This window comes from Raphanus sativus, chromosome 9 (genome assembly GCF_000801105.2).
Source record: "Raphanus sativus cultivar WK10039 chromosome 9, ASM80110v3, whole genome shotgun sequence".
Lineage (NCBI taxonomy): Eukaryota > Viridiplantae > Streptophyta > Magnoliopsida > Brassicales > Brassicaceae > Raphanus > Raphanus sativus.
In genome coordinates, this window is record NC_079519.1 from 5,061,378 (window position 1) to 5,085,861 (window position 24,484).

The 24,484-nt window shown below is 40.0% G+C and overlaps 3 protein-coding genes and 1 pseudogene across 3 annotated transcripts; 1 reads left to right on the forward strand and 3 right to left on the reverse strand.

Annotated features, from left to right (window-relative positions):
* Positions 1-458: 458 nt before the first annotated feature.
* Positions 459-8,877, reverse strand: LOC108827779 (serine carboxypeptidase-like 4; annotated as a pseudogene).
* Positions 8,878-9,028: 151 nt separating this feature from the next.
* Positions 9,029-9,902, reverse strand: LOC108827781 (kunitz trypsin inhibitor 3). Its single transcript, XM_018601263.2, has one exon. The coding sequence runs from the start codon at positions 9,818-9,820 to the stop codon at positions 9,149-9,151; it is 672 nt and encodes a 223-aa protein (XP_018456765.2). The 5' UTR covers positions 9,821-9,902; the 3' UTR covers positions 9,029-9,148.
* A 1,202-nt stretch (positions 9,903-11,104) lies between these two features.
* LOC108825915 (abietadienol/abietadienal oxidase) lies at positions 11,105-13,687 on the forward strand. The gene is made up of 9 exons (XM_018599274.2): positions 11,105-11,611; positions 11,781-12,105; positions 12,186-12,335; positions 12,424-12,666; positions 12,748-12,819; positions 12,915-12,993; positions 13,076-13,197; positions 13,279-13,406; positions 13,493-13,687. Exons 1-9 carry the CDS (start codon positions 11,388-11,390, stop codon positions 13,599-13,601), a joined length of 1,452 nt encoding a protein of 483 aa, XP_018454776.2. The 5' UTR covers positions 11,105-11,387; the 3' UTR covers positions 13,602-13,687.
* A 1,495-nt stretch (positions 13,688-15,182) lies between these two features.
* Positions 15,183-19,188, reverse strand: LOC108828190 (homeobox-leucine zipper protein HDG11). Its single transcript, XM_018601794.2, has 10 exons — positions 18,515-19,188; positions 18,324-18,441; positions 18,064-18,252; positions 17,531-17,974; positions 17,341-17,442; positions 17,039-17,239; positions 16,745-16,925; positions 16,294-16,553; positions 16,110-16,199; positions 15,183-16,031 (listed from the first exon to the last, which is right to left on the reverse strand). Exons 1-10 carry the CDS (start codon positions 18,664-18,666, stop codon positions 15,621-15,623), a joined length of 2,148 nt encoding a protein of 715 aa, XP_018457296.2. The 5' UTR covers positions 18,667-19,188; the 3' UTR covers positions 15,183-15,620.
* Positions 19,189-24,484: the final 5,296 nt, after the last annotated feature.

Here is a 24,484-nt window from a genome sequence, read left to right on the forward strand (position 1 = left end):
TCAAATATGTTTTTCCAGCTGTTATATTATACTCTCTCCATTTCATAATATAAAATCTTTTAAAGAAGATCTGATATTTTAAAATATAAGGTTTTAATACATTTAAAATAATTTTAACTTTATTCAAAATTGATTGACCAATAATATTTTACTTCTATATTTATGATTAGGTAATTTACTTTAAATTTAACATCATTTATAATCTAATTTAAAAATAATAATTTTTTTTACCAAACATCTTACATATGGAACGGAGGGATCAATAGTTAAAACTTCAATAATATATAAACGTCTGATATGTGTTGTGGAATAGATACGAAGCGAAGTCAGACAAGAAAGTGCATATAACATATTATATACTATGGTGATATTAAAAGATAAAATTTGATAAACAAAAAGAAAAAAAACAATAATTTTTTGGGAGAAAGATATATACCAGATGAAATATAATGGGATCGACAGGACTCTCCCAGGCACGACTACCAAGGCAGTGAAGCAGCATCTCCAACGTCTCCAAAAAAGTGAAAACGACAGCTCAGAAGGTTACTGAATTTGGAAACAACCCAGCGGTCCTTGCTTTGCTCCTTTTGGGAAGCCCTACTTCTTGTCCAGAAGTAGCATCCTCCAACATTCATCTTCACAGACCTAAAGGAACCAAGTTCTTCTTCACCAAGATCTTTACCTTCAAATTCGTAGCCACACCACTAGGATCACTTCTAAAACCCCAACAGCACCCGTAATCATCTCCTCAACGATCTCTTGACAAACTCACCTAGCAATCATGGCAAGACGTTTTTCAAAAGAAGAAAAAGGGAAGAGTATAACTTCTAGAGACAAAGATACTCACATCACAAGAATCAAAGCACCTTGCGTAGACAACGCAGCACTCATCAAGGAGAACGCGCTCACACTCATAGGAAGGGTCACTAACCTTCAGGAACAGAAGATCTGGGCCCTGTTACCAGCGCTACCTCGCAAGTGGCACCTACAAGGGAGTGTTACAGGGTCAGACCTGGGAAATGGGTACTTTCAATTCAGATTTGAGAGGGAGGAGGACTTACGCAGAGTACTCGACAATAGGCCATACCACTTCTCTTATTGGATGGTCATCATCCAGAGGTGGGAGCCGGTCATCTCACACTCCTTCCCGTCACAGATCCCGTTCTGGATCCGAATCAAAGGCCTCCCACTACACTTCTGGATGGATGAAGTTGTCTGCAGCGTAGGAAAAGAGCTCGGAACACTGGTTGACCATGAGTTAACAAAAACAACAGCTCGAGTCAGAGTTCTAGTAGATGGCTTTAAACCTCTTATCAAAAAAGCTGTCATGGAATATGACTCAGGGGAAGAAAGCATTATCTACCTTGACTATGAGAAGTTAGAAAACCACTGCTCTTGGTGCTCATCGCTGACTCATCTTAAGAAGGACTGCCCAAGTTATCTGATGGAAAGGCAACAGGAAGTAGCTACTTTCGAGGAAGCTTCACCTGCACGCATCGAGACTCAAATAAGTAACAGAGACACGGCAACTAACCACTACTACAGAGGTGCAGATCAGCAAACAACAGAAAGATACCGCTCAGATCCTTCGAGTAAACAACACACGACAGCCTTCCACGAAAGAGTGGATCGTCATGGAAACAACTTTGGAGCACGAATAGGTTCAAAGCAAACTCGAGTTCCGCCACCGGTCAGATCATCAGATACCAAGCGAGGGGAGTCCACTAACTGGAGACGCAAGGAAGTGGAACAGGAACCTAGACCAGTCGAATACAACTCTCCCCCGTACACGACACGAAGAGAACCACTGAGAGAGACGGGAGCACAAAGGAAACACCTGTTCCCTCAAAAGGGACTCAGTGAGTGGCGAGTGAAACCAGCAGGCCAACCTTTACTATTAGCTCCTCAGACTGTAATTCTTGCTGGTAATCCTCAAAGCGCTACAGAGCAGAACCAACACAATTTAGAAGCTGAGGAAACACCAAAGAGACAGACTGAAGAATCAATCATCTCGGAACTTAACGAAGCAACACTACGCTACCTAAACTATCCTGATCCCACAGAAGCAGCAGCCAGAAGACAGAGGGTGATGGCAGGAGATGCCAGAGGCCAAACAGAGGAAACAGCAGCAGGCCTTCTGTTGCTCCGAACTGGCCCACCTGATCAGAGAGAAAGGTTCAACCAACAACAGAACGCCCTAAAGATACCTACAAAGGATCAAATTCTACAGGAGCTTCAGGACGTTACAAAACAGTACCTTAGTTGCGCGAACCCAATTGAAGCAGCAGCCAGGCAACGTAGAGTCCTTGAAAGCGATGCAGAGGGCCTAACAGAGAGGGCGGCAGAATCAATCTTAGCAGCTACTGCAAACCAACGACGTCCTTTGTCCCCCTGGGAACGTGGAATAAGATCAGTGAGCCCCCCTGGAATAGACTTCAATGAGGCTATGCAGCCGTCAGATGCAGAAGTTACACCACCACCGGCTCCCTGTGTTTTTGCCTCTCACTATGCTGGTCCGTCATCACCGGAAAATCCTCCAAACCCCATGTCTAAAGGACAGGGCACTTCACGCCTCCAGTCTATCATAATCAGCCCTGTATTAGAGGTGGAAGAAGATCAGGTACCACAAAGAGAAATGGGGGAAGTGGCGGATGACGAGGAAACACTACGTAACTATCAGAATAAGACAGTCTCCCAGAAACCGAAGCAAGTGAGAATTCGCCCACCGCGTCTATCCCCCAATATTCTTCGCGGAGCTAGCTCAAAGAAAAGGAAGCTCTCACAACTCCAGCAATCCCCCAGCTGTGGAAGTAAGCGAGTTAACAGAGGTCTTCCAAGAGACTCTGGGACAGTAGGAGAGGATCGTCGGGGAACCAGTCTCATTGGAGGAAGGAACCCAATGGAGAAAACTCCAGCAATACAGTTAATTCCTGCTACAAGCAAAACACAGAGAGATGGTCAGACAGGAATACAGAAGCAGCCTACTTCAAATCAGACAAACGAAACAGCTGGACCTTCAAGAAGGGGACCGAACCCATCGACAAAGCAACCTCCATCTCGCCCTCAGAGAAAGCAGGATTTTCGGTCTCCTCCACCCCCGGCTCCTTAGTAGCTCTGAGCTGGAACTGTTGTGGGCTGGGGAACCCCATAACAGTCCAGCGTTTGAGGGAGATTCATCGGAGAAACTCCCCAGACATCTTCTTCCTTATGGAGACAAAGAACGACACAGCTATTATCCTTGACAAATTACAGTGGCTCTCCATCGATAACTACCATGCTGTTCCCCCTACTAGCTCGGGAGGTGGTGGTCTCTTCCTTATCTGGAAGAATCATATCAAACTCACGGTAAGGACAAGCACAAAGAACCTCATTGATACGGTGATAGAAGACAAAGGAAAGACATATCAAATCACCTTCGTTTATGGAGAACCAGACCATACCAAAAGGCTTCAAATTTGGAATGAACTCTCGACTCTACAACCCTCGCCTGGAGAGCCATGGCTCTTGACTGGAGACTTCAACGAGTTGACCGACAATAGTGAAAAGAAAGGAGGCCCTGAGCGAGCAGAAGGATCTTTTTGCTCGTTTAGAACTTTCCTGTCAAGCAACGGACTCTTTGATGTCAAACATTATGGGAATTATTTATCGTGGAGGGGCAAAAGAAGTACCTACCTTGTGCAGTGCCGACTGGATCGAACTATAAGTAACAGTGAATGGTTTGACACCTTCCCGTCGTCGCGATGCCAATACCTCCGATATGAAGGATCTGATCATAGACCGCTGCTCACTTTCCTGGACACAAGAAGGAAAAAAGGTGCAAAGATCTTCAGATTTGACAGGCGACTTAAAGATAATCCTGAAGTCAGGAAACTGGTTCAGGAAATTTGGGATTCAGTTCCTTACCTCGATGTGGAAGCAAAACTATCCTGCTGTAGGAAGGCCATATGTAGTTGGAGCAGAGTCTTTCATGAGAACAGCCGGAAGGCACTGGAGGCACTTCGATCTCAATTAGATGCAGCAATGACGAATCAGGTGCCACAGGATGATCTCATTCATGAGATAAATACAAACCTGCTTAAAGCCTACAAAGCAGAAGAGGATTATTGGAGGCAACGAAGTAGACAACTATGGCTTACACTAGGGGATTCTAATACTGGCTATTTCCACGCCTCTACTAAGGCCAGGAAGGCCAAAAATAGACTCACAGTCATTGAGGATGAGAATGGAATACCGTGGTTCGAAGAGGAGCAGATTGCCGGTGTTATATGTAAGTATTTCGACCATATCTTCACTTCAGAGCAGCATGATGGTCTACAAACAGTAGAAAAAGCGCTTCAACACTGTGTCACTGATGAAATGAATGAAGCATTAATTAAGGCGCCATCTGATATAGAAATAAAGGAGGCTACCTTTGCCATTCACCCGGACAAAGCCCCGGGTCCTGATGGGTTCTCGGCGAGCTTCTTTCATGCCAACTGGGAAGTTGTGGGATCAGATGTGATCAGGGAGATCAAAGCCTTCTTTGCTACAGAAAACCTCCGCACCTCGCAAAACGTTACACACGTTAGACTCATTCCAAAGATAGTAGGAGCAAAAAGGGTTGCTGATTACCGTCCTATCGCTTTATGCAATGTCTACTTCAAAATTATATCCAAGCTGCTGGCACTCAGACTTAAGCCTATTCTACAACACATTATCTCAGAGAACCAGTCAGCATTTATTCCAGGCAGAGCAATAGCAGACAACATCCTAATCACCCACGAAGTGCTACAGTACCTAAAGACCTCTCAAGCGCAAAAGAAGTGTACGATGGCAGTGAAAACTGACATGTCTAAAGCATATGACAGAGTCGAATGGAGGTTCATATCGCAAGTACTTAAGAGACTAGGATTCCATGAGAAGTGGATCAATCTAATAATGCAATGCGTGACTACGGTATCCTACTCTTATCTGATTAATGATTCAGTTCTAGGAGCGGTCAAACCTAACAGAGGCATTAGACAGGGAGATCCCCTATCTCCCTATCTGTTCATTCTATGTGGCCAAGTTCTATCGGGATTATGCAAAGAAGCAGGACGAGATGGTACCTTGCAAGGAATAAGAGTGGCACGTGGTAGCCCGAGGGTGAACCATTTGCTCTTTGCTGATGACACAATGTTCTTCTGCTACTCCTCACCATCGAGCTGCAACAAGTTGAAGGAGATCTTGTGGGAGTATGAACAAGCCTCGGGTCAAAAAATCAACAAGGATAAATCAGCGGTTACCTTCTCTTCAAAGACATCTGCAGAAACAAAGAACATTGTCAAAAGTCTGTTGGGCATCTCTAAGGAAGGAGGACAAGGTAAATACTTGGGCTTACCGGAGCACTTCGGTAGAAAGAAGAAGGACCTCTTCACAGCTCTGGTTGATAGAATCCGGCAAAGAGCTAACAGTCTATCCACGCGCTTCTTGTCTAGGGCAGGGAAGCTAACTATGCTACAAGCTGTGCTAACTGCCATCCCCACCTTCTCCATGTCTTGCTTTGAACTGCCCGTTAGTCTCTGCAAGCGCATACAATCAGTATTCACAAGGTTTTGGTGGGATAAACCAAACGGGAAAAGAAAGATTGCTTGGGTTTCTTGGGACAAGATTACGAGGCCTAAGGCAGGAGGGGGATTGGGGATTAGAGATATACAGTTATTTAACCAAGCTCTCCTAGCTAAACAAGCGTGGAAGATCCTCACTAAACCAGATAGCCTATTAGCACGGGTTCTTTTAGGAAAATACTGTCACTCTACAACTTTCATGGAGGCAAAGGTTCCATCAGTGTGCTCTCACGGGTGGAGAAGTATACTACATGGAAGGGATTTACTAATAGGCAACCTAGGACGAGCAATTGGAAACGGAGAGACTACAAAGGTTTGGAAAGACGTGTGGATCTCGCTAGAGACTCAAGTGAAACCGTTTGGACCTATACCAGAAGCAGCTATAGATCTCACAGTCTCGGACTTCCTAACTACAGATATGAAATGGAACCAGAGCAGAATTGAAGCTTTCCTACCTCAACTATCGAAGGAGATCCAACTCCTTCAGCCAAGCATCGCCAAAACAGAAGACACTTTCATCTGGCAACCACTTCCCTCAGGAGTATATACTACTCGCTCAGGATATTTCTCCGTATCATTGCAGACAGCTACAAGTCCAAACCCATGTCAAGGATCCTTTAATTGGGTTAAAGATGTTTGGTCAGCAGCTTGTTCACCAAAAATGAAGCTCTTTCTATGGTCTACCATACAACGAGCTCTGCCTTTAGGAGAGAACCTACAGCAAAGGGGATTGATATCAGGAGCCTTATGCAAAAGATGTAATGTGCTGGAAACTGCCATTCATACCTTCTTTCATTGCCCATTCGCCCAAGAGGTGTGGAGGAGGATCCCACTGGCTAATGTGGTTCACCTAGCTACTATTGAGAGTTTCTCAGATGCAATGGTGGTTTTTAAAGGAACGGTATGTCTACCACCAACAGGAGCGACGGGAGCCATACTACCTTGGATCTGCTGGACAATTTGGAATGCAAGGAATAGACTTGTCTTCGAGAACAAATCTTTGTCACCTACAGAAGCAGCAACAAGTGGTCTACGATTAGCAAGGGAATGGGCATCAGCACAAGTACCGATCAACTCAAACGCCAGGTCGTTACCTCAATCTCGGAGACAGATGCAGCTACCAACAGACGATCCCCTGGTGGTGACTTGTAGATCGGACGCGGCATGGGATATTAGATCGAAAAGAGCCGGCTTTGCGTGGATTCTAACCGACTCGACAGGAAACTCCATCGAACGAGGCAACGCTACTCAGGATATGATCAACTCGCCTCTGATTGCGGAAGCTATTGCTCTCCGATCAGCTCTCACCTCTGCAGAGAAATTAGGGCTTCCAAAGCTCCGATGCTTCTCTGACAATGAAACGCTCATTCGAGCTATCACTTGCGACATGCAGGTTAAGGAAATCTTCGGTATCATCAGAGATATCAAGCAACTCTCCTCTGCTTTCGTCGCAATCTCCTTCTCTCACTTTTATCGTTCTTCGAATGTTGAGGCTGACGCCTTAGCAAAACAATCACTTGCATCGTCTTTGTATTTGGACCCATGATTGGGCTGACTCTGGGCCTGAGGCCATTCTATTTAATATATTAAGCATGTGTTTCACAAAAAAAAAAAAAAATAGTTGGTTGAGAAAAAAAAGGCTTAAGGGTTAGATGATATCACAAAACTCTACATACCTTTTGAGATTTCTTGAACGAGAGCTGGAACAACCATACCGGCATAAGAATCTCCTACGACATAGAAAGGGTTAGAGAAAAACTCTTCATGTCTTCCTAGCCACTGCACAACAAAGGAAGCTTCTAAAAATCTATGCACTTTTGTTTAGTTTAGGTGTAAAAAACATTCAAGTTTTTTTTTTTTTTTACCTTGTGAAGAAACTCATAGATCCGTTTGGCCTCTCCTGAATCACTAGGTTTGTCAACAAGAAGAGTTCTTGAGTAGGAGAAACCAGTTCCAACAGGCTGATCCAAGTATATTATGCTTGAAGTCTGATGAAAAATGATCAAGAATTAATTGATTCGTCGGTTTTTGTGATCATCTTCATACTCACTTTTGTGTTACCTTTGTCCATGAGTATGTAGTAGAGACCAAAGAAGGGAGGGGTCCATTGTAAACATCAAGTTTCATAGCCAGCGGCCCTGCTCATCATATAAACATAAAAGAGTAACCAGAGATGCACACAGGAATAAGTTTATTTATCAATTTTTTTTAGATTTCACCATTCTGAAAAAGAAGAGCAGAGATGAAAGAGCAGCCACAGGTCGTCCACTTATCCAAATAAGAAGCGGGTCTTCTTCAGGGTTCCTCTCAGACTTGATGAAGTAGTAGAACAATTGCACTTCTTCCTCCTCGCCGACACCAATGTACCTTCATTCACAAGAAACAGTAATTTGTACTTGGATAAATCTCCAAATTTCGGAACTAAACACAAGAAGAAGAGAGAACAAAACCCGGTTTCAAGCTCAAAGGGAAGAGGGCCGTCAAAACCAGGAAGAAACTTGATGATAGAGGCAGAACCAGCATGATGCTGGTTCAAGAAGACAAGTTGAAGAAGCAGAAGCAGTGATTTCAGAACAGAGGAAACGTAGTCGTTCACCATTCCTTTTCAGAGCTTCTCTAAGAACTGAACAACTAGTGGATTTTTATACTAATAAGTAAAAGTGAAAACCAAAAAAAAAAGAAATAGTCGCTAGACACTCTTCATCTTTTAACTTTGGCTTCATCACTGAACTTGTCACATTTTTTTTTAAATGGGAATATTTCGTGCATGATCTTCAAACCGTATATAATAACGTCGAACAGAATACAAAATTACTACGTAACTACCATGGCGAGCGTAAAAACAAGTTCAAATGTGTTTAGTGATACGTTATCGTCATCATACAGTGTAATATGTTAACAAACAAACAAACCTCAATGGCTAACAAGTTTTGATTATGGGAAGAGTCATCAGCGAGGCATATTGTCATTTTCTGTGATAATCAGGATGCCATTGTCTTTGTTCCACACACACGCCCGATCACAAAGATCTTTCAGGGCAGATTCTAAGAAATATTCAATAACAGCATCTGACAGGGAAAAAAGAAGCAAAAAAAAAAAAACTGGCAATACATAAGCTTGTAAGCATCTCCATCTTGAATCTGAAACAAGCTATTCTCTATACCTTTCATCGGATTACTTACTCTGGCACATGATTATCATTGTGTTGTCATTTCTTTTCTTCTTCTCTGACTCCCTCTCTATAATACACAACTTCTACTACAAATGATTAATTCATGAGTGAAATTGATTAAAAATTAAACTATACCAGAATGTTAAAAATAAACATGGTTACATCATAAACATGGTATCGCCACAAGCCTTCTAACATGCATACAATAACCATATGTTTTATTCCATTATAAACCGTTGGTTACATCACAAACTTGGTGTTGTCACAAGGATTCTTTTAACATACATACAATAACCATGTCTTATTTCATATAAACCGTTGGTTACATCACAACTTTGGTATGATCACAAGCATTCTCCAACCATAATACAAGATACAATTATTTCACATTTTAGAACAAAGGGAACATCCTCCAACGAGGCCTGAGATGACAGTTGGAGTTTGAATCATCATAAGCCCTTTGAAACTTCACAGCAAAAGATTTATCATTGCTAAGAACCAAACGTCGCACACCAAGATCATCGATCTCTAGACCCACGTCGATACACGAAACAGAGGAGATAACCGGACAATACATAAGCTTGTAAGCATCTCCATCTTCTTGAATCTGAAACAAACTATTCCCTTTACCTTTCTCACCACCAATGCTCACAAAGCTCTTCCTGAGTTGCACAGAGTGGTCGATTCTCCACACTTTAGATTCAGGGCATAACCAAACCGTGGAATCAAACTCGAGGCTGAGGCTAGCTGAGAGCTGGACATCCTTGGCTTTGGTGTTGAGCGGAGAGAAAGTTACTGGAAGGCCTGAGAAGAAAGGAGATGATGACTGTACGATGTCAAGATTCAAACACGAGTCTTGTGTGTTTACATTTCGGCTTGAAGGGATAAGACCACTTCCGGCTCCGATCTTAGCCGGTATTATGTAGTATTGGACATTGGACTGAACTGGATGTCCTGCTATGTCTACGACTGCTTTGCCTGGTAGAGCATTGGCGGCAGAAGCTGCGGCCAAGACGGCTGAGAGAACGGTGAGAGTGGTTAAACAGAGAGTAAGCATCTTCATTAGGTTAGAGTTTGTGGTGTGTCTTGTCTAGATAGCTTATCTTTTGTATGCGTATCTTTATGTAACAAAAATGCTACTCTAAGTTGTAAGCAGACAATAATTGAAGATCATATCGCACTATAGGTCTTTTTCATTAATCAAGAAATAGTATCCACTCAATGTACGCACGTTTTTTGCCTCTCAGAATGTTGTGTAACAACTATTTTGTCATTTTGTAAAGATTTTTCAAGGAAACAATTATTGTTAAGCTATAACATTACTAGTCAATGAAACTAACAATTTAGCACATAATATCTTACTTTCTACAGAAGGTTAGTATCTAGTATCTACCAATCTACCATGAGGTTTTATAAACAAACTAACCTTATTTTTATAATTTAGCTGGGTTTGGAATGTCTCATTTTCTTTTTTCTTTTTTTAAAAATTTTTTTTCATGAAATTTAAATTTAAAATTTGGAATGTCTCATTTTCTAACAATGGCCATGTATTAACCAAGGAACGCAATAGTTTCTTGTCATTATTTCTTTATGATTTGCATTCCCATGCAGGATCCTTAAGTTAACTTGAAAATCCCAAAGTTATAAATTTGTTAAAAGCCATTGGGTTAAAATGAAAACGATAAGTAAATCAATAGTATACAAAATTTAGGAAAATCCAACCGCTCATTGAAAACGTTATGTCGTCTTATACAGAAAAATAGTTACTTTTATGTCCATCATGACTTTCTAACTACATGGTTCAATCACCTTTGAAGAACTTGTGTCAACCATCCGTTTGATTGGTTATCAGAAACGTCGATCTCTCTCAATGTGCTTCCAATCAAAACTAAAACAATAATTAGCATTGGTGTGAAGTGTAAACAGTGAAGCGTGTAACAGTATGATTGAGCTACAAGTCAGGAGTCTCCGGCTAACTCGGAGGCTTTCATCCCCAACGCTTCTTACACACGATTGTGTTAGCTGGCTCCTGCTGGCCACTAATGCCAATTGCATTAGAATAATCATATTCATATATTTTCATACGAATCCTAGCATAATTTCTGCATCAAACGCTATTTTCTTATAAAACTACTAGAAGAGAAAAAAAACATGTAAAAGTATATGATTTTTTAAAATAATATTTGACTATGCAAAATGTTTCAATTAGAAACTGCAAACAGACCACGTTTGCGTCTAAAACGCGTTGTTTCTGATGCGGTTCACGAACTCTCTGCGTGAAACATTATTATTAATAGCCAATAGGCGGTTAGGAACCACACCTTTTTTTTTTACCCAACTTTTTTAGTGGCTCCATAAAGTTTGACCTCACCTCATGATTCCTTCACCGCCACGCTAACCTAAAAAAGTCTACTTGAGGTCAAAGTAACCTCGCAACACTACAACGACGACTCTCTACTTTCTTTTATAATGCTTAACATTATCACCTTCTTTTTCATTTTTTTAAAAAATAATTTCCTCAGCTGCTGCTTACTTGTTCTGCAGTCTTAGCTGTAAACTCTGTTTATAAAAACTCTCCACGAACTCTCCACAAACATTGAGACAGAACAAAACAGAGGAGTTGATTTTTAATGGCAGAAGAATCGTTTTGGTTCGTCTCTGTTTCTACATCAACAACATTTCTTGCCTTCGTCATCATCTTCTTTCTCGTGGGAATAACAAGAAGAAAGAGAAGAGAGCCTCACAGTCTGCCTCCAGGAAGCAGAGGATGGCCTTTGATAGGTGACACCTTCGCTTGGCTCAATGCCGTTTCCGGTTCTCATCCTTCCAGCTTCGTCGAGCAACAAGTCAAAAGGTTCTAACTTTGTCTCATTAAAGCTATGAACCCATCTTCTACGAAAGAAAAATCAAAACTTGCATTATGATAAGCTCTGTTTTGAAGTACTCTGTTTTACAATGCTCTGTTCTGAAATGCTTTGTTTTGGTATGCTCTGTTTTGTAATGCTCTGTTTTTGGATTAACAGGTACGGAAGGATATTCTCGTGTAGCTTGTTTGGGAAGTGGGCAGTGGTATCAGCAGACCCGGTTTTTAACCGGTTCATAATGCAGAACGAAGGCAAGCTGTTCCAGTCTAGTTATCCAAAGTCTTTCAGGGATTTGGTCGGAAAAGATGGGATCATCACTGTCCACGGTGAACAGCAGAGACGCCTTCACTCAATCGCATCGAGCATGATGCGTCAAGACCAGCTCAAGACCCATTTCCTTGAAGATATCCCCGCGGTTATGCTTCAGACATTGAGTAACTTCAAGGACGGTGAAGTCGTGCTTCTCCAAGATGTCTGCAGAAAGGCAAGTGGTTGAAAGTAGAACAAGCCTTGGGAACTGCTTGATAGCTTTCTGATCTTTTTTTTTTTGGTTCTATTCTTCAGGTTGCGATTCATCTTATGGTTAACCAACTTCTTGCAGTGTCAAGCGAATCAGAAGTCGATGAAATGTCTCAGCTTTTCTCTGATTTTGTTGATGGATGTCTCTCTGTTCCTATCAACCTGCCAGGCTTCACATACCACAAAGCCATGAAGGTAATGATCAGATAAAGAGAATCAATGTTCGGTTTCTTTGCGTTGGAGCTGGTTTGTTTGAGACTTTCTTTTTTTGTTTCTTGTTCAGGCAAGAAAGGAGATTATAAGGAAGATAAACAAGACGGTAGAGAAGCTGTTGCATAACAAAGAAGCAGATACTGCTGGAAACGGTGTTCTTGGAAGGTTGCTTGAAGAAGAAAGCTTACCAAATGAATCCATGGCAGATTTCATCATCAATCTTATGTTTGCTGGAAATGAAACAACCGCGAAAACAATGCTGTTTGCTGTTTACTTCCTCACTCACTGCCCTAAGGCCATGACCCAAATCCTGGTACTTACAAAAAAAAAGACAGAACATCTTGGTTTGGTTCCTCTTGGTTCTCTGTTTTGATCACTTTCTGTAAATGAGCAGGAGGAACACGAGAAATTTGCGGGAGAAACGCTAACGTGGCAAGACTACAAGACTATGGACTTCACTCAATGTGTAAGTCAAATCAAGAACCTCGAGAAACTCCCCTGCTTCTCATCTTAGATGCTAAAAGAACTAAAATGGAAACTTTCTTGATTTCTCTCAAACAGGTAATAGATGAAACACTCAGGCTTGGTGGGATTGCAATATGGCTAATGAGAGAGGCTAAAGAAGATGTCTCATATCAAGGTTTGTGATAGCGTCTTTGTTTTATGGTACATGCACAGCAGAAACATGGACTAAAACTGAACTCTTTTCTTGCTCTGAGCAGATTACGTGATCCCCAAGGGATGCTTCGTGGTTCCGTTTCTCTCAGCAGTGCACTTAGACGAGAGCTATTACGAGGAAAGTCTTTCCTTCAATCCATGGCGGTGGCTTGACCCTGAAACTCAGGTTCTTTTTTGTCATTGAAACATTACATTACTTCATTGTGTCAACTTGTAAGCTAATATCCATATTGATCTGAATGTGTAGCAAAAGAGGAATTGGAGAACGAGTCCTTACTATAGCCCATTTGGTGGAGGAACTCGGTTTTGTCCAGGAGCAGAACTCGCTCGCCTTCAGATAGCTCTCTTTCTACATTACTTCATCACTACATACAGGTCAGTCAGTGTACTTGGTCTGTCTGCTTCAGGGGTTTCTCTGTATAAATCTAACCCATCTGATTCGTCCTTGCTACATCTGTTAGGTGGACACAACTAAAGGAAGATCGTATCTCCTTCTTCCCTTCTGCTCGTCTAGTGAATGGATTCAAAATCCAGTTGAACAGACTGGAGAAAGATCCTCATTGTCAATAATCAACTAAACCATATCTTCACCTCTGTAGATCTTTTTGTAATGATATGTATGTTTCACTGTAAAACGCAAGTGATTTTTGTTGTCATTATTGTAAACTCCAGATTTGAAGAAAACTACAGAGCTAAGTAACTTACTAAACACACAGAACACTGGACTCTCTCTCTCTCTCTTTCCATAGTTTTGCATTGACATAACACACGGAAACCATATGGTTTTGTAAATCATCTTCCTTCAATTCTCTGACTCAAACTCCAACAAACCCGTTTTGGTCAAAAGTGATTTTTGGTTGTCTTCCTCCTCCATTGTCTTTTATTGTTAGCCCATATTCAGGGCCCATCATAGCTCTTAGCCCAAAATCCACTTCTATTTTTTTATTGGGAATGGAATTTTTTTTCTTTTTGCTAAATTGTAAATATCATTTGATGAATAAAAGTTTGGTTTGGTTAAAGGTAAACTGCGCACAAGAATTTCTCTGACCACAACAACACTTTTTGAACATCTGGATAAACCAAATGATAGCTTAAAGGTAAACTGCGCACAAGAATTTACATGGAGGTGGCAGCTATGGTTCCAAAACACCACAAGAAAAGGACCTCGAGCAAACAAAGCCAAAAACTAACTCGGTGGAAATGTTCAAGGGCGGACCCGACATGACATCGCTTGTGGCAAATCGATTCATTATTTGAAAACAATTTCACCTATTTAATATTTAATAAATGCTAAGAATTTTTTTTTGGTATGTTTAGAAGAATGGAGAGAACTCATTAAATTTGCAAACAATATATACAATAAATTTATTTTCATGTCACATTCACTTTTATTTATGTATCATCTACTCAATTTTAAATTCATACTATACATTTATGGGTTTCTTAATAAAAAAAAATTTCTTGATAAAGTTATGGCGTGGTGAAGGCGTGAAGCTAAGACCACCAGCTAATTCGAGTAATAATAATATCAATAGATAGAGAATAATTAGCTGATTAATTTTTGTTTAAACTATTACTGAGAAAAAAAAGAGAATAGAAGCCTAGTCCTCTTAGACTAGTAACGTCAAGTATTCTTTATTGGCATGGTCCCTTATATAGATAGAAAATACATTTACTACATATTGAATACATCAAAAACCCTACAAGGAAAAATTGTTCACAATTAAATACAAAACTGAACCAGCAATCTAAAACAATTTTTTGAAAATAAAAAATATATGTATTTGATAAATGATCATGAATAAATAAAAAATAAGCAAATCCCAAAAAAAAAACACAGAAAAACAAACCGCACGTTCGAAGTTTTTGTTTTGGTATATGCCCTTTTACAAAAAAAAAGGTTTTGTTTTGGTCCAAGAGACGTGACATGAATCTTCACCATGAGTTTGATCATCAGTTCTTCATAAACTACTCATTTAATAGAGGAGTGATGGGTTTTGGTCTGTACGAGAACAGATTCCATTAAAAGTGAAGTTTTGAACCAACCAGAAGTCATCAACTTTGTCAGATTTCAGTTCATCGCCTAACCTCTTTTTCTTTCCGTCTCAACACCCATAACATTTAAATCAACCAACCAACCAACACACAAACTTCGATCAAAGAGAGAAGATTTAAAAGCAGAAACATACCATGTAAGTGAGAAGTGAACAAAGTTTAAAAGCTTTAACTGTAAGAAAACAAAAAAAACTTTGCAATAGAAGTCAATGCCCGAACCATACAAAGAAAGTCACAGTTGCATGGTGCGTTCTTGACTTCCAGTTTCTAACCAAAAAGATCAATAAATAAACAAAAACCTAAAATCCATTAACTTTTTTAAGAAAAAAAAACAATAAACAAAGGGAGATGAATCCAGCTGGTTGTTTCATAAATGAGGTTTGTCCAAGAGTAGCACCAACAGAAGCAGAGCAGAACATTCGGAGTTAATGTTCTTTCTTCTTTCTCTCTCTCTGGCATTGAAGGCAAAGTAGAAGAGTTTAATTCTCTCCTCTGTTCCATCATTGAAGAGAAAGAGCCTTTAATGGTGTTGTATCAAGCTGTAGTTGAACCACTAGGACAGTTGTTCAACCCCGTTTTAATTTGCTGCACAGTGGTTCCAATCAAGTTATTAACCGTCTCCACCGACTCCATATTCAGTTTTGCCGACGGTAAGTTGCTAACCATTATCTGAAACCCAACTGTTATCAACGACCCTCCTCCACCACCAGCAAAACCGCTTGACGTTGAGGCTCCTCCTCCTCCTTGCTCGCCGCTACTGTGGTTTCCGTCTGGTGAGATTGCGAAACCTGAGGACAAGAGGGGGATGTAAGAAGTATCATCACCGCTCATTGCGATGTTGAGTGCTGATAAATCCACTGGACTGTACACCACTAGAGCTCCTGATGAGTCTATTGATGTTTCTTGTAGAATCAACATGTTGTTACTCTGTGATGCATTTGATGCCTAAAAAAAACAAATCTCATTTAGCTAAGAAACAAAGAATCATGCAGACATGTTGAGAAAGAAGTAGAGGCTTTTTACACGTAGAACAGATACGCAGCAACCAGGATGTGATCCGTTTGCAATGTGAGCAACTTCTTGCACTGCGTTTCTATTTGAAAGAACATCCCACTAATAATACACCAAACACCAAAAGATAATATTATCAACAACATAGTAGTAGATGGATTACTCTTATTCACTGATGAAAGTTGTGTGTTGTTACCTGAGGACGTGTTCTTTCGTCTTTGAGGAAGTTGAAGACGTTTTGAGGAGAGTTTGGGAGCCAGAAGGTGGTAGCTGCAGAGAGGATAGTGCCGTTTGGTTCGGGGCTCTTGTGTGCAGTCACGCGGACTCCAACTTCGTTCAGTTCAGCAACAATGGTTGAGTGAGTGTTGTTAGATCTGCTGACACTTATACAGTAGTTGCTGACCATTCTATGAGCAAGTCTCATCATGCTTCTCTTCCCTTCCGGCGATGGAATCACTGAAAAAATGTTGCTCAAAAAAAGTTTAATTGGGCTTTCAAAAACTAGATTAACTTCTAAAAATCGGTCTAGGCGGCAAATCAGGTAAAACCGAAACTATTTTAAAAAATATTCTTCAACTAAATCAAAAATTATATTCTCTATAAAGCGCTTAGCTACTGCCTAGCAATTTTTTTGAACATTCATTTACCTCCGCCGAGATCACGAGATGAAGTTGCTGGTGCTAACAGAGAGGCAAATCTTTCACACATTCTCTGTAGAGTAGTAACCCATCTCTCAGCTCCAAAAGCAACCCCTTGGTGAATTATCTCTCTGTACAGCTCATGAGTTGGTTCTTTTTCTTCAGTTTCAACATGTTCAACCCAAGTAACCTATTAAGACAAAATCATCAAATATATATATATATATAGAGAGAGAGAGAGAGAGAGAGAGATGCTAAACATGAAACATAAGTTAAGTAGAGAGCAGAAAAAAAAAAAAAAACCTTGGAATATCCATTAGGCATGTCCTGAATCAAGCATCCAGAAGGAAACTTATAGGAGTGAGATTGAGACACAAACTGTGGAAGATGATATGAGACATTTACAACTATCCAGCTTCCTTGTTCAATCATCTGACAGTAACGTAGCTCGCAGAACTCGCGTGTTGCTACCAATGGAGAAAGCACTTCTAATTCTTCATACATCTAAAACACACACCAAACAAAGCAGAGTTCTTAATCTATATGAGGAAACTAGAGATCCCTAATGAAGTAGAAGAGTGCTATCAGTTTCTTTTTTTTTTTACCAAATGCAAAGCACCCTCATAGGTACCACCCATTCCTGAAGAAACAACTGCAAGTGTTTTAGACGATGCAACTATACAAGGAAAGAGCTCTCCCCATTTGACCTGTAAACACACACAAAAAAAAACTTCATCTCAAAATGATGCCACCATGGTGTAATGAGGGGGAGGATGGATGTTTCAGTTAACTTACACAATCCATGAACATGTCGACAAGTGACATAGCATTCATGAAAACAATACCAGAAGACCTAGACGCCTCGGTTCTAAGGTTATGGTTCTTCCCTCGGTTACCTGATCTTGGAAAAAGATTCTCATAGCTTCCGAGATTGAGAACCTCTCTGCCGCCGCCAGCTCTAGTCCAGAGAGGTTCGTTTGTGTTAAAAAGCCTAAGCAATTCTTGGGTCGCAGTCAGAGCAATGTCGTTCATAAGAGGCTTGTCCATGTCTGATATAGTAGCCAAGTTAGGCGGCTGAGAATGCATAGAAGAACTCCCTGGAAGAAGATCAAAATCAAGTGAAGGAGCAGTGATGGACAGATCCAAAGGTGAGATGTGGAGTGGATGATGTAGCGTTGAGAGGTGGGAGGAGATTGGTCTTCCCATGTACTTTGATGCAACCGTTGACATTCTTTCAAGCTGTGCAAAAAAAAAAAACAAAAAAGGATTTAGATTTTGAAATTGAAACTGAATCATCATAATTGAACAAAGCAAAAACAAAACAAAACCTCGTCTCTAAGATGTGCGTTTTCAATGCGGAGCTTATGTTCATCGAAGTAAGGGTCTTCAGTAACGGGAGGACCTCCACAGTTAGGGCATATAGTATGCTTGAGAGCTTCTCTAATGGCTATGTTCTCGCAACGAATCTTGTCGTTCTCTGCCTTTAGTGCATTGTTATCTGCTCTCTCGTGTTGCGCCTACAAGAGAGACAGAGGATTCAGACAACATTTTAATCACAAAAGAGAGAGAGATGTTAAGAGAACAGAACCTTAAGCTGAGTTCTTCTGTTCTGGAACCAGAACTTGATTTGTCTTGGAGCTAAGCCCAATTCTCTGCTAAGTTGGTTCCTCTGCTTATCATCTGGATGAGGACACTCCTTGAAACTCCTGCAAAAGACTCAAACCATTATAATAATTAAGAGTGTCTGAATCAAAAAAAAAAAGAAAGAAAAGAAATTACGATTCAAGTCGTTGAATCTGTTGAGCGGTGTGACGATGGTAACGTTTCTTCTTCCTGTCAGTTTCAGTGCCGTCGTGATGTTGGCTACTACCACCACCACCACCGTCTCCTCCGCCGCTTCCACTTCCACCGACGCCGCCGACGAAACTCATCTTTTTTTTTATTATTACAAAACGTCGAGACAAAAGAAGAGAACAGTCAAACAGTATGTCTGAAAAAAAAAACTTTTCTTTTTTTCTCTCTCTCTTTTTTCAACCCAACCACAGAGTGTTAATGGTCCATTTACACCACTGTCGCCATTAACGCAGACCCAGTAGTAGTAGTAGAGAAGAGAGAACAACAACAACAACACATAAAAAGGTTCGAACTTTTCTAAAACCCACGAAGGGAAAAAAAAGAGATTAAAAGAAAAAGAAAAAAAAAACGAAACGAAACGGAAGAGAAGAGAATCTGGAAAGAAAGATGCAGAGGCGATGATTACGGGAGGTGAAAAGAGTTTTTGATTTTTTAGGCAATAAATAATTGATTTTTAAGCCGTAAAGATGTCTCCTTTTAGATTATTATTCTACAGAGCCACCCTATAGACAGATAGAGAGAGCTGATCTATCTCTCTAAGCTTACTGTTTTTTTTCTTCTCCTAAACCCTTTTTCTGCACATTCATTACAGATTCCAAAGTCCCTCTCTTTCCCTCTTTAATTGGACAGATGAAGAGAGAGAGTTTTAAAGTCTCTACTGCTCTTTACCATTACTGCTAAGCACTAACTCTCTCACCATACTTGGGGGCAACAAGGCAAGGAAAGAGAGAGAGAGAGAAGAATGGGAGGAGCCGAACCAACTTTCTTCTCTCTCTGTCCACAACTAACTAACTCTCTTTGATTTTAGGACCGAAAGAGAGAGGAGATGGGGTTTATCTCCGGCGAGAGGGTTAATCGACGTTTGGTTGGATTTAAAGGAGGAGACTTTATCCACTTTCTCGCGTCCGTATAATGACAAAAATCAACTTTTTATCGGGGTCTTGTGCTCTCCTCGCTCATCTCATCATCTTCTTTTTTCTTCTCTTCTTTTTAACTTCCAGATTCCAATAATATTTTTCCCACTTTTAAAACAACTGAAAATTTAATTTTTAAAAGGTTTTTTTTTAAATATATCTAGAAAGGAAAATGATAAATTATGTATTTAGACAATTTTATATCTATGTAATTTTCTTCCGTATTTCACTTTTTATTGTATAAATATAGTGAACAAGGATTGAAGTCTATTTGTATTTAAGAAAACAAAACAAATTGTATAGTATTATATTAAACAAAATTGATAACCATAAAGATTATTTACTGAATATAATGAATGTGTAAATGTTGCACTAATTTATGCTTTTTGTGTTAAGTTAATATATCTATCTTATTGATGTGTTACCTGATTTAAACCCACCATCTTTATTCAGCAACATCACACGTTTTTCAAAATCTTTTCCAATTTGGTCTGTTTTAATATTAAAATCTTAAACACCAGTTCTTACAGATTCTTTACATAATCATGTCTGATTATAATTATAATTAAAGATAAATTTGGTAAGTGTATGCAAAAATTTCGTCTGTCCTATTTAAACATGTTTTTTTAAAACATGTTCCATACCGTTCAATTCGGGCTTATTGCAAAAGTGACTCAAAACTTGAAGTCAAACACAAAACTAACCTTTTTTTTTGACTCATTTTTTTTTTGAGTTTTTAACCCCACATCTGCATTTTATCTACGAAAATGCCATTAACCTTTTTTTTTTTTTCCCGAAAATGGCTTCTTTACTGTCTCAACCACATTTTCTTCAAGTATTTACAATATTGCCACTACCATGAATAGTGGGAACAACCTTGTACGAACTGTTTGGAGCTTTTAATGCCCTTTAATGCACGTAAATCTCTTAACACTCTCTCTGTTTCAATTGTTATGAACTAAAAACAACATTTCTTTCACTTTCTCTCCATATTCATCCAAAAAACTCAAGCTTTTGATTCAAAATATGGGCGATGGTTGACAGAGCCATATTTCTTTCGTTTTGACTTACGGTTGCTTTCGTTTGAGGTTCTGGGTGGTTGGAGAAGACCCTGTGTGCAAACGAAGTCATCTCACCTAGTTTAAGGTACGAATTTGAATTTTTTTCAAAATCTGTTCGCGTAGAAGACTTACAAGTAAGTCTTCTGTATGTAGAAGACTTACTGCTGAGTCTTCTGGTCAAACGGACGACTTAAACTAAGTCGTCCAGCTTTGTTTGTTGAAAATAAAAACTCCAGACGACTTATATATAAGTCGTCTATGAGAAACATGCTAGTTTTGCATTTGACCGAATCGTGTCAGATCTTTGACTATTTCTGGACGACTTATAATTCAGTCGTCTCTGGGAAAGTTAAAATTTCAATATTTTATTAAACTAGACGACTTACGTGTAAGTCGTCTTAGGTTAGTTTTGTAGTTGAAAAATAAAACTTCATAATTTAACTTTTACCAGACGACATAATATAAAGTCGTCCCGTCAGAAGACTTAATTTAAAGTCGTCCGGGGAAAGCAAAGTCGTCCAGAATTTTTCCCAATTTTCTGGTCAAACCTTGCTTATCCCGGACGACCTTAAATTAAGTCGTCTAGCTGGACGACTTTTAGTTAAGTCGTCTGGAGAAAGTTAAATTTCAAGTTTTATTTTTCAATTACAAAACTAACCTAGGACGACTTACATGTAAGTCGTCTAGTTTGAATAAAATATTGAAATTTTTACTTTCCAGAGACGACTGAATTATAAGTCGTCCAGAAATAGTCAAAGATCTGACACGATTCGGTCAAATGCAAAACTAGCCCGTTTCTCGTAGACGACTTATATATAAGTCGTCTGAATTTTTTTTTTTAACAAACAAAGCCGGACGACTTAGAATTAAGTCGTCCCTTTTAATTTTCAATTGCAAAAGTGACCTCTTTAGACGACTTACCTTTAAGTCTTCTGGACGACTTAATTATAAGTCGTCTGCGATAATGTTTATTGAACTTCTTCATTTTCTCTATGTTTACTAATGTGTTTTATTTTGAATATTTGCAGATGATTTTTAAGTTACATGCAGTGTATGGACAATGGTTGTTGAGAGATTTCCGTTGGGATTTTGTGGTTGATGATCTCAAAGGAGCAAGATTGTTTTTATTGAATGAAGATTCAACACATGCTGAACTTGTTGCAATGGCTCAAGAAGATTATAACCTGGACATGAGATCAGTGACTGTGGTGATTAGTTACTCATTACCAGCAGAAATGATGATGACTCCAGGCAGTCCTCCCATTCATGTTACAAGTGATAGACAAGTTCGAAACTTGCTCGAGATACTCAAAACGCATAGAGTATGTCTTTGTGTATCAAGCCGCAGCAAGGTGGAAACGGTTTCAGAGAAAAGAGAAGAAGCTGGTGAATGGGAAGAAGATGTTGGTGATAATAATGAAGCTGGTGAATGGGAAGAAGATGTTGGTGATAATGATGAAGCTGATGAATGTTCTGAAGATGTTGGTGATAATGAGTCTGTTGAAGATGAAAATCAAGATGGGGAGGAGGAAAATGGGGAGGAGGAAAATGGGGAGGAGGATGCTGATAACACTATTGTTGGTGAAACGGATCAGAATGGTGGGGATTACAGTCTTTATGGAAAGGTTCTAGATGAGGACGAGGAAGATGATGATAATATTTGTTTTGAAGAAATTGAAAAGACATATGCTAAGACAAATGCTATTGAAGGAGGAAAATCGGATTGTACCAGCATCTATGTCAACCAGAGTTTTGTTAGCAAGGATGCACTGCTTTCAGAGCTGCGGTTGACAGCAGTGAGGGGTAAATTTTCTTTCAGAATATACAAATCAACAAAAACTCTCCTTGTGGCAATATGTCGGGTTAGCGGTTGTGGATGGAAGATCAGAGCGAGTGTGAAACATGGGCCAAACACGTTTTGGGTAACAAAGTATGTGGAAAAACATTTATGCTCAATTGGAGACCGAATCGCTCAGCGGAGACACTGTACTCCAAAGTATGTTGGTAGTCTTTTCATTGATCGTGTTGGGATCATTGACGGGATAACTCCACAGCATATCACTGATGCAATGAAGAACATGTTTGGCATGACGCTTGATTACACCACTTCATACAGAGCACTGTTATATGCACAAAAATTGGTGAGAGGATCAGCAGAAGAAGGGTATTCGCGTCTGCCTTCATATCTCGAGCAAATCTCCATTGCAAATCCTGATTCTATCACGGCTATAGAACTTGATTCTAAGAAAAGATTTAAGTATCTATTTCTCTCTTTTGGAGCTTCTATCAAAGGTTTTAAGTATCAGAGAAGGGTCATTGTGGTGGATGGAACTCACCTAAGTGGAAAGTATGGAGGTGTTATGTTAGTTGCAGCCGCACAAGATGGCAATTTTCAGATATTCCCATTGGCTTTTGGGATCGTGGATGCTGAAGATGAACCTTCTTGGGAATGGTTTTTCACAAAATTGGCTAGTTGTATATCTCATGACAAGCCTCTGGTGATAGTCTCTGACCGGCACGCGGCCATTAAAAGTGCGTGTGAGAAGGTGTTTCCTTGGGCAACCCGAGGAATATGTTACTATCACCTTCAAGATAACATTGTCAAAAAGTTTAAAGGGAAACATCTCATGTACTTGGTGAAAGGGGCTGCTTATGCGCACACGGTTTACGATTTTGACCGGTACATGGCTGAGATACGGAGTGCAAACCCGGAACTTGCAACGTATTTGGAGAAGGCCGACGCCAGGCTATGGTCAAGGGTTTATTGTAAGGGGAACAGGTTCAACATAAAAACAAGCAACATCGCTGAATCTATTAATTCCGCACTGAAGCGAGCAAGAGGATTTCCGATTCCGTTCCTGCTGGAGTTCATAAGGCAGAAGTTAGGAAAATGGTATTGGAAAAGGAGACAAGATGCTTTGAGTCTCCCAACTGAACATAGCCGGGGTGTTGAATACTTGCTTGCTGTTCGATCAGAGATAGCGGATACGATGACGGTCGAACCAATTGATGGATGGCGTTTCTTTGTCAAAGGTGGCACAATAGACTGTGTGGTTGATTTGGAACATGTAAAGTGTGATTGTGGTGTCTATGGAGTGGAGAAAATACCTTGCTCTCATGCTATAGCAGCTGGAACACATGCTGGTGTGCATATCGACACACTTGTATGTCCACTTTACTCAAAGAATCATCTGTATGCAGGATACTCAGAGAATATATATCCTATCGTGTCACAACATATTGAGGAACGAGAATGCTTTCCTCCAAACGTAAAGCGTGGTCCGGGGAGACAGAAGAAATCAAGATGGCAATCTTGGTTGGAGCTATCTAGGATGAGAGGACACAAACCCAGGAAGAAACACAGGGCACGGAGATGCTCAAACTGCAAGGAAACTGGCCATACGAAACCACAATGTACACAACCAGTTGACTAGTTGTCCAGACGACCTAAATTTAAGTCGTCCAGTCTTGATTACCCGTCCAGACGACTTATTGTTAAGTCGTCCAGACGACTTATTTTTAAGTCGTCCAGTGTTTCGTCTACCTTCTACTATCCCTTCAAGTGTATTTTATTTTTAGACTACCTTCTACTATCCCTTCGAGTGTATTTTTTTTAGAAGACCTTTAACGAAGTCGTCCAGTGTATTTTATTTTTAGACTACCTTCTACTATTTTTAGACTACCTTCTACTATTTTTAGACTACCTTACTTGTAAGTCGTCCAAACCTTCCAGACGACTTATTTGTAAGTCGTCCAGCTGGAAAACCTTCCAGACGACTTACAAATAAGTCGTCCAGCTGGAAAACCTTCCAGACGACTTATTTGTTAGTCGACAAGTTCAAATACACAAATAAATCATACACAAATACACAAATAAATCATACACAAGTTCAAATACACAAATAAATCATACACAAGTC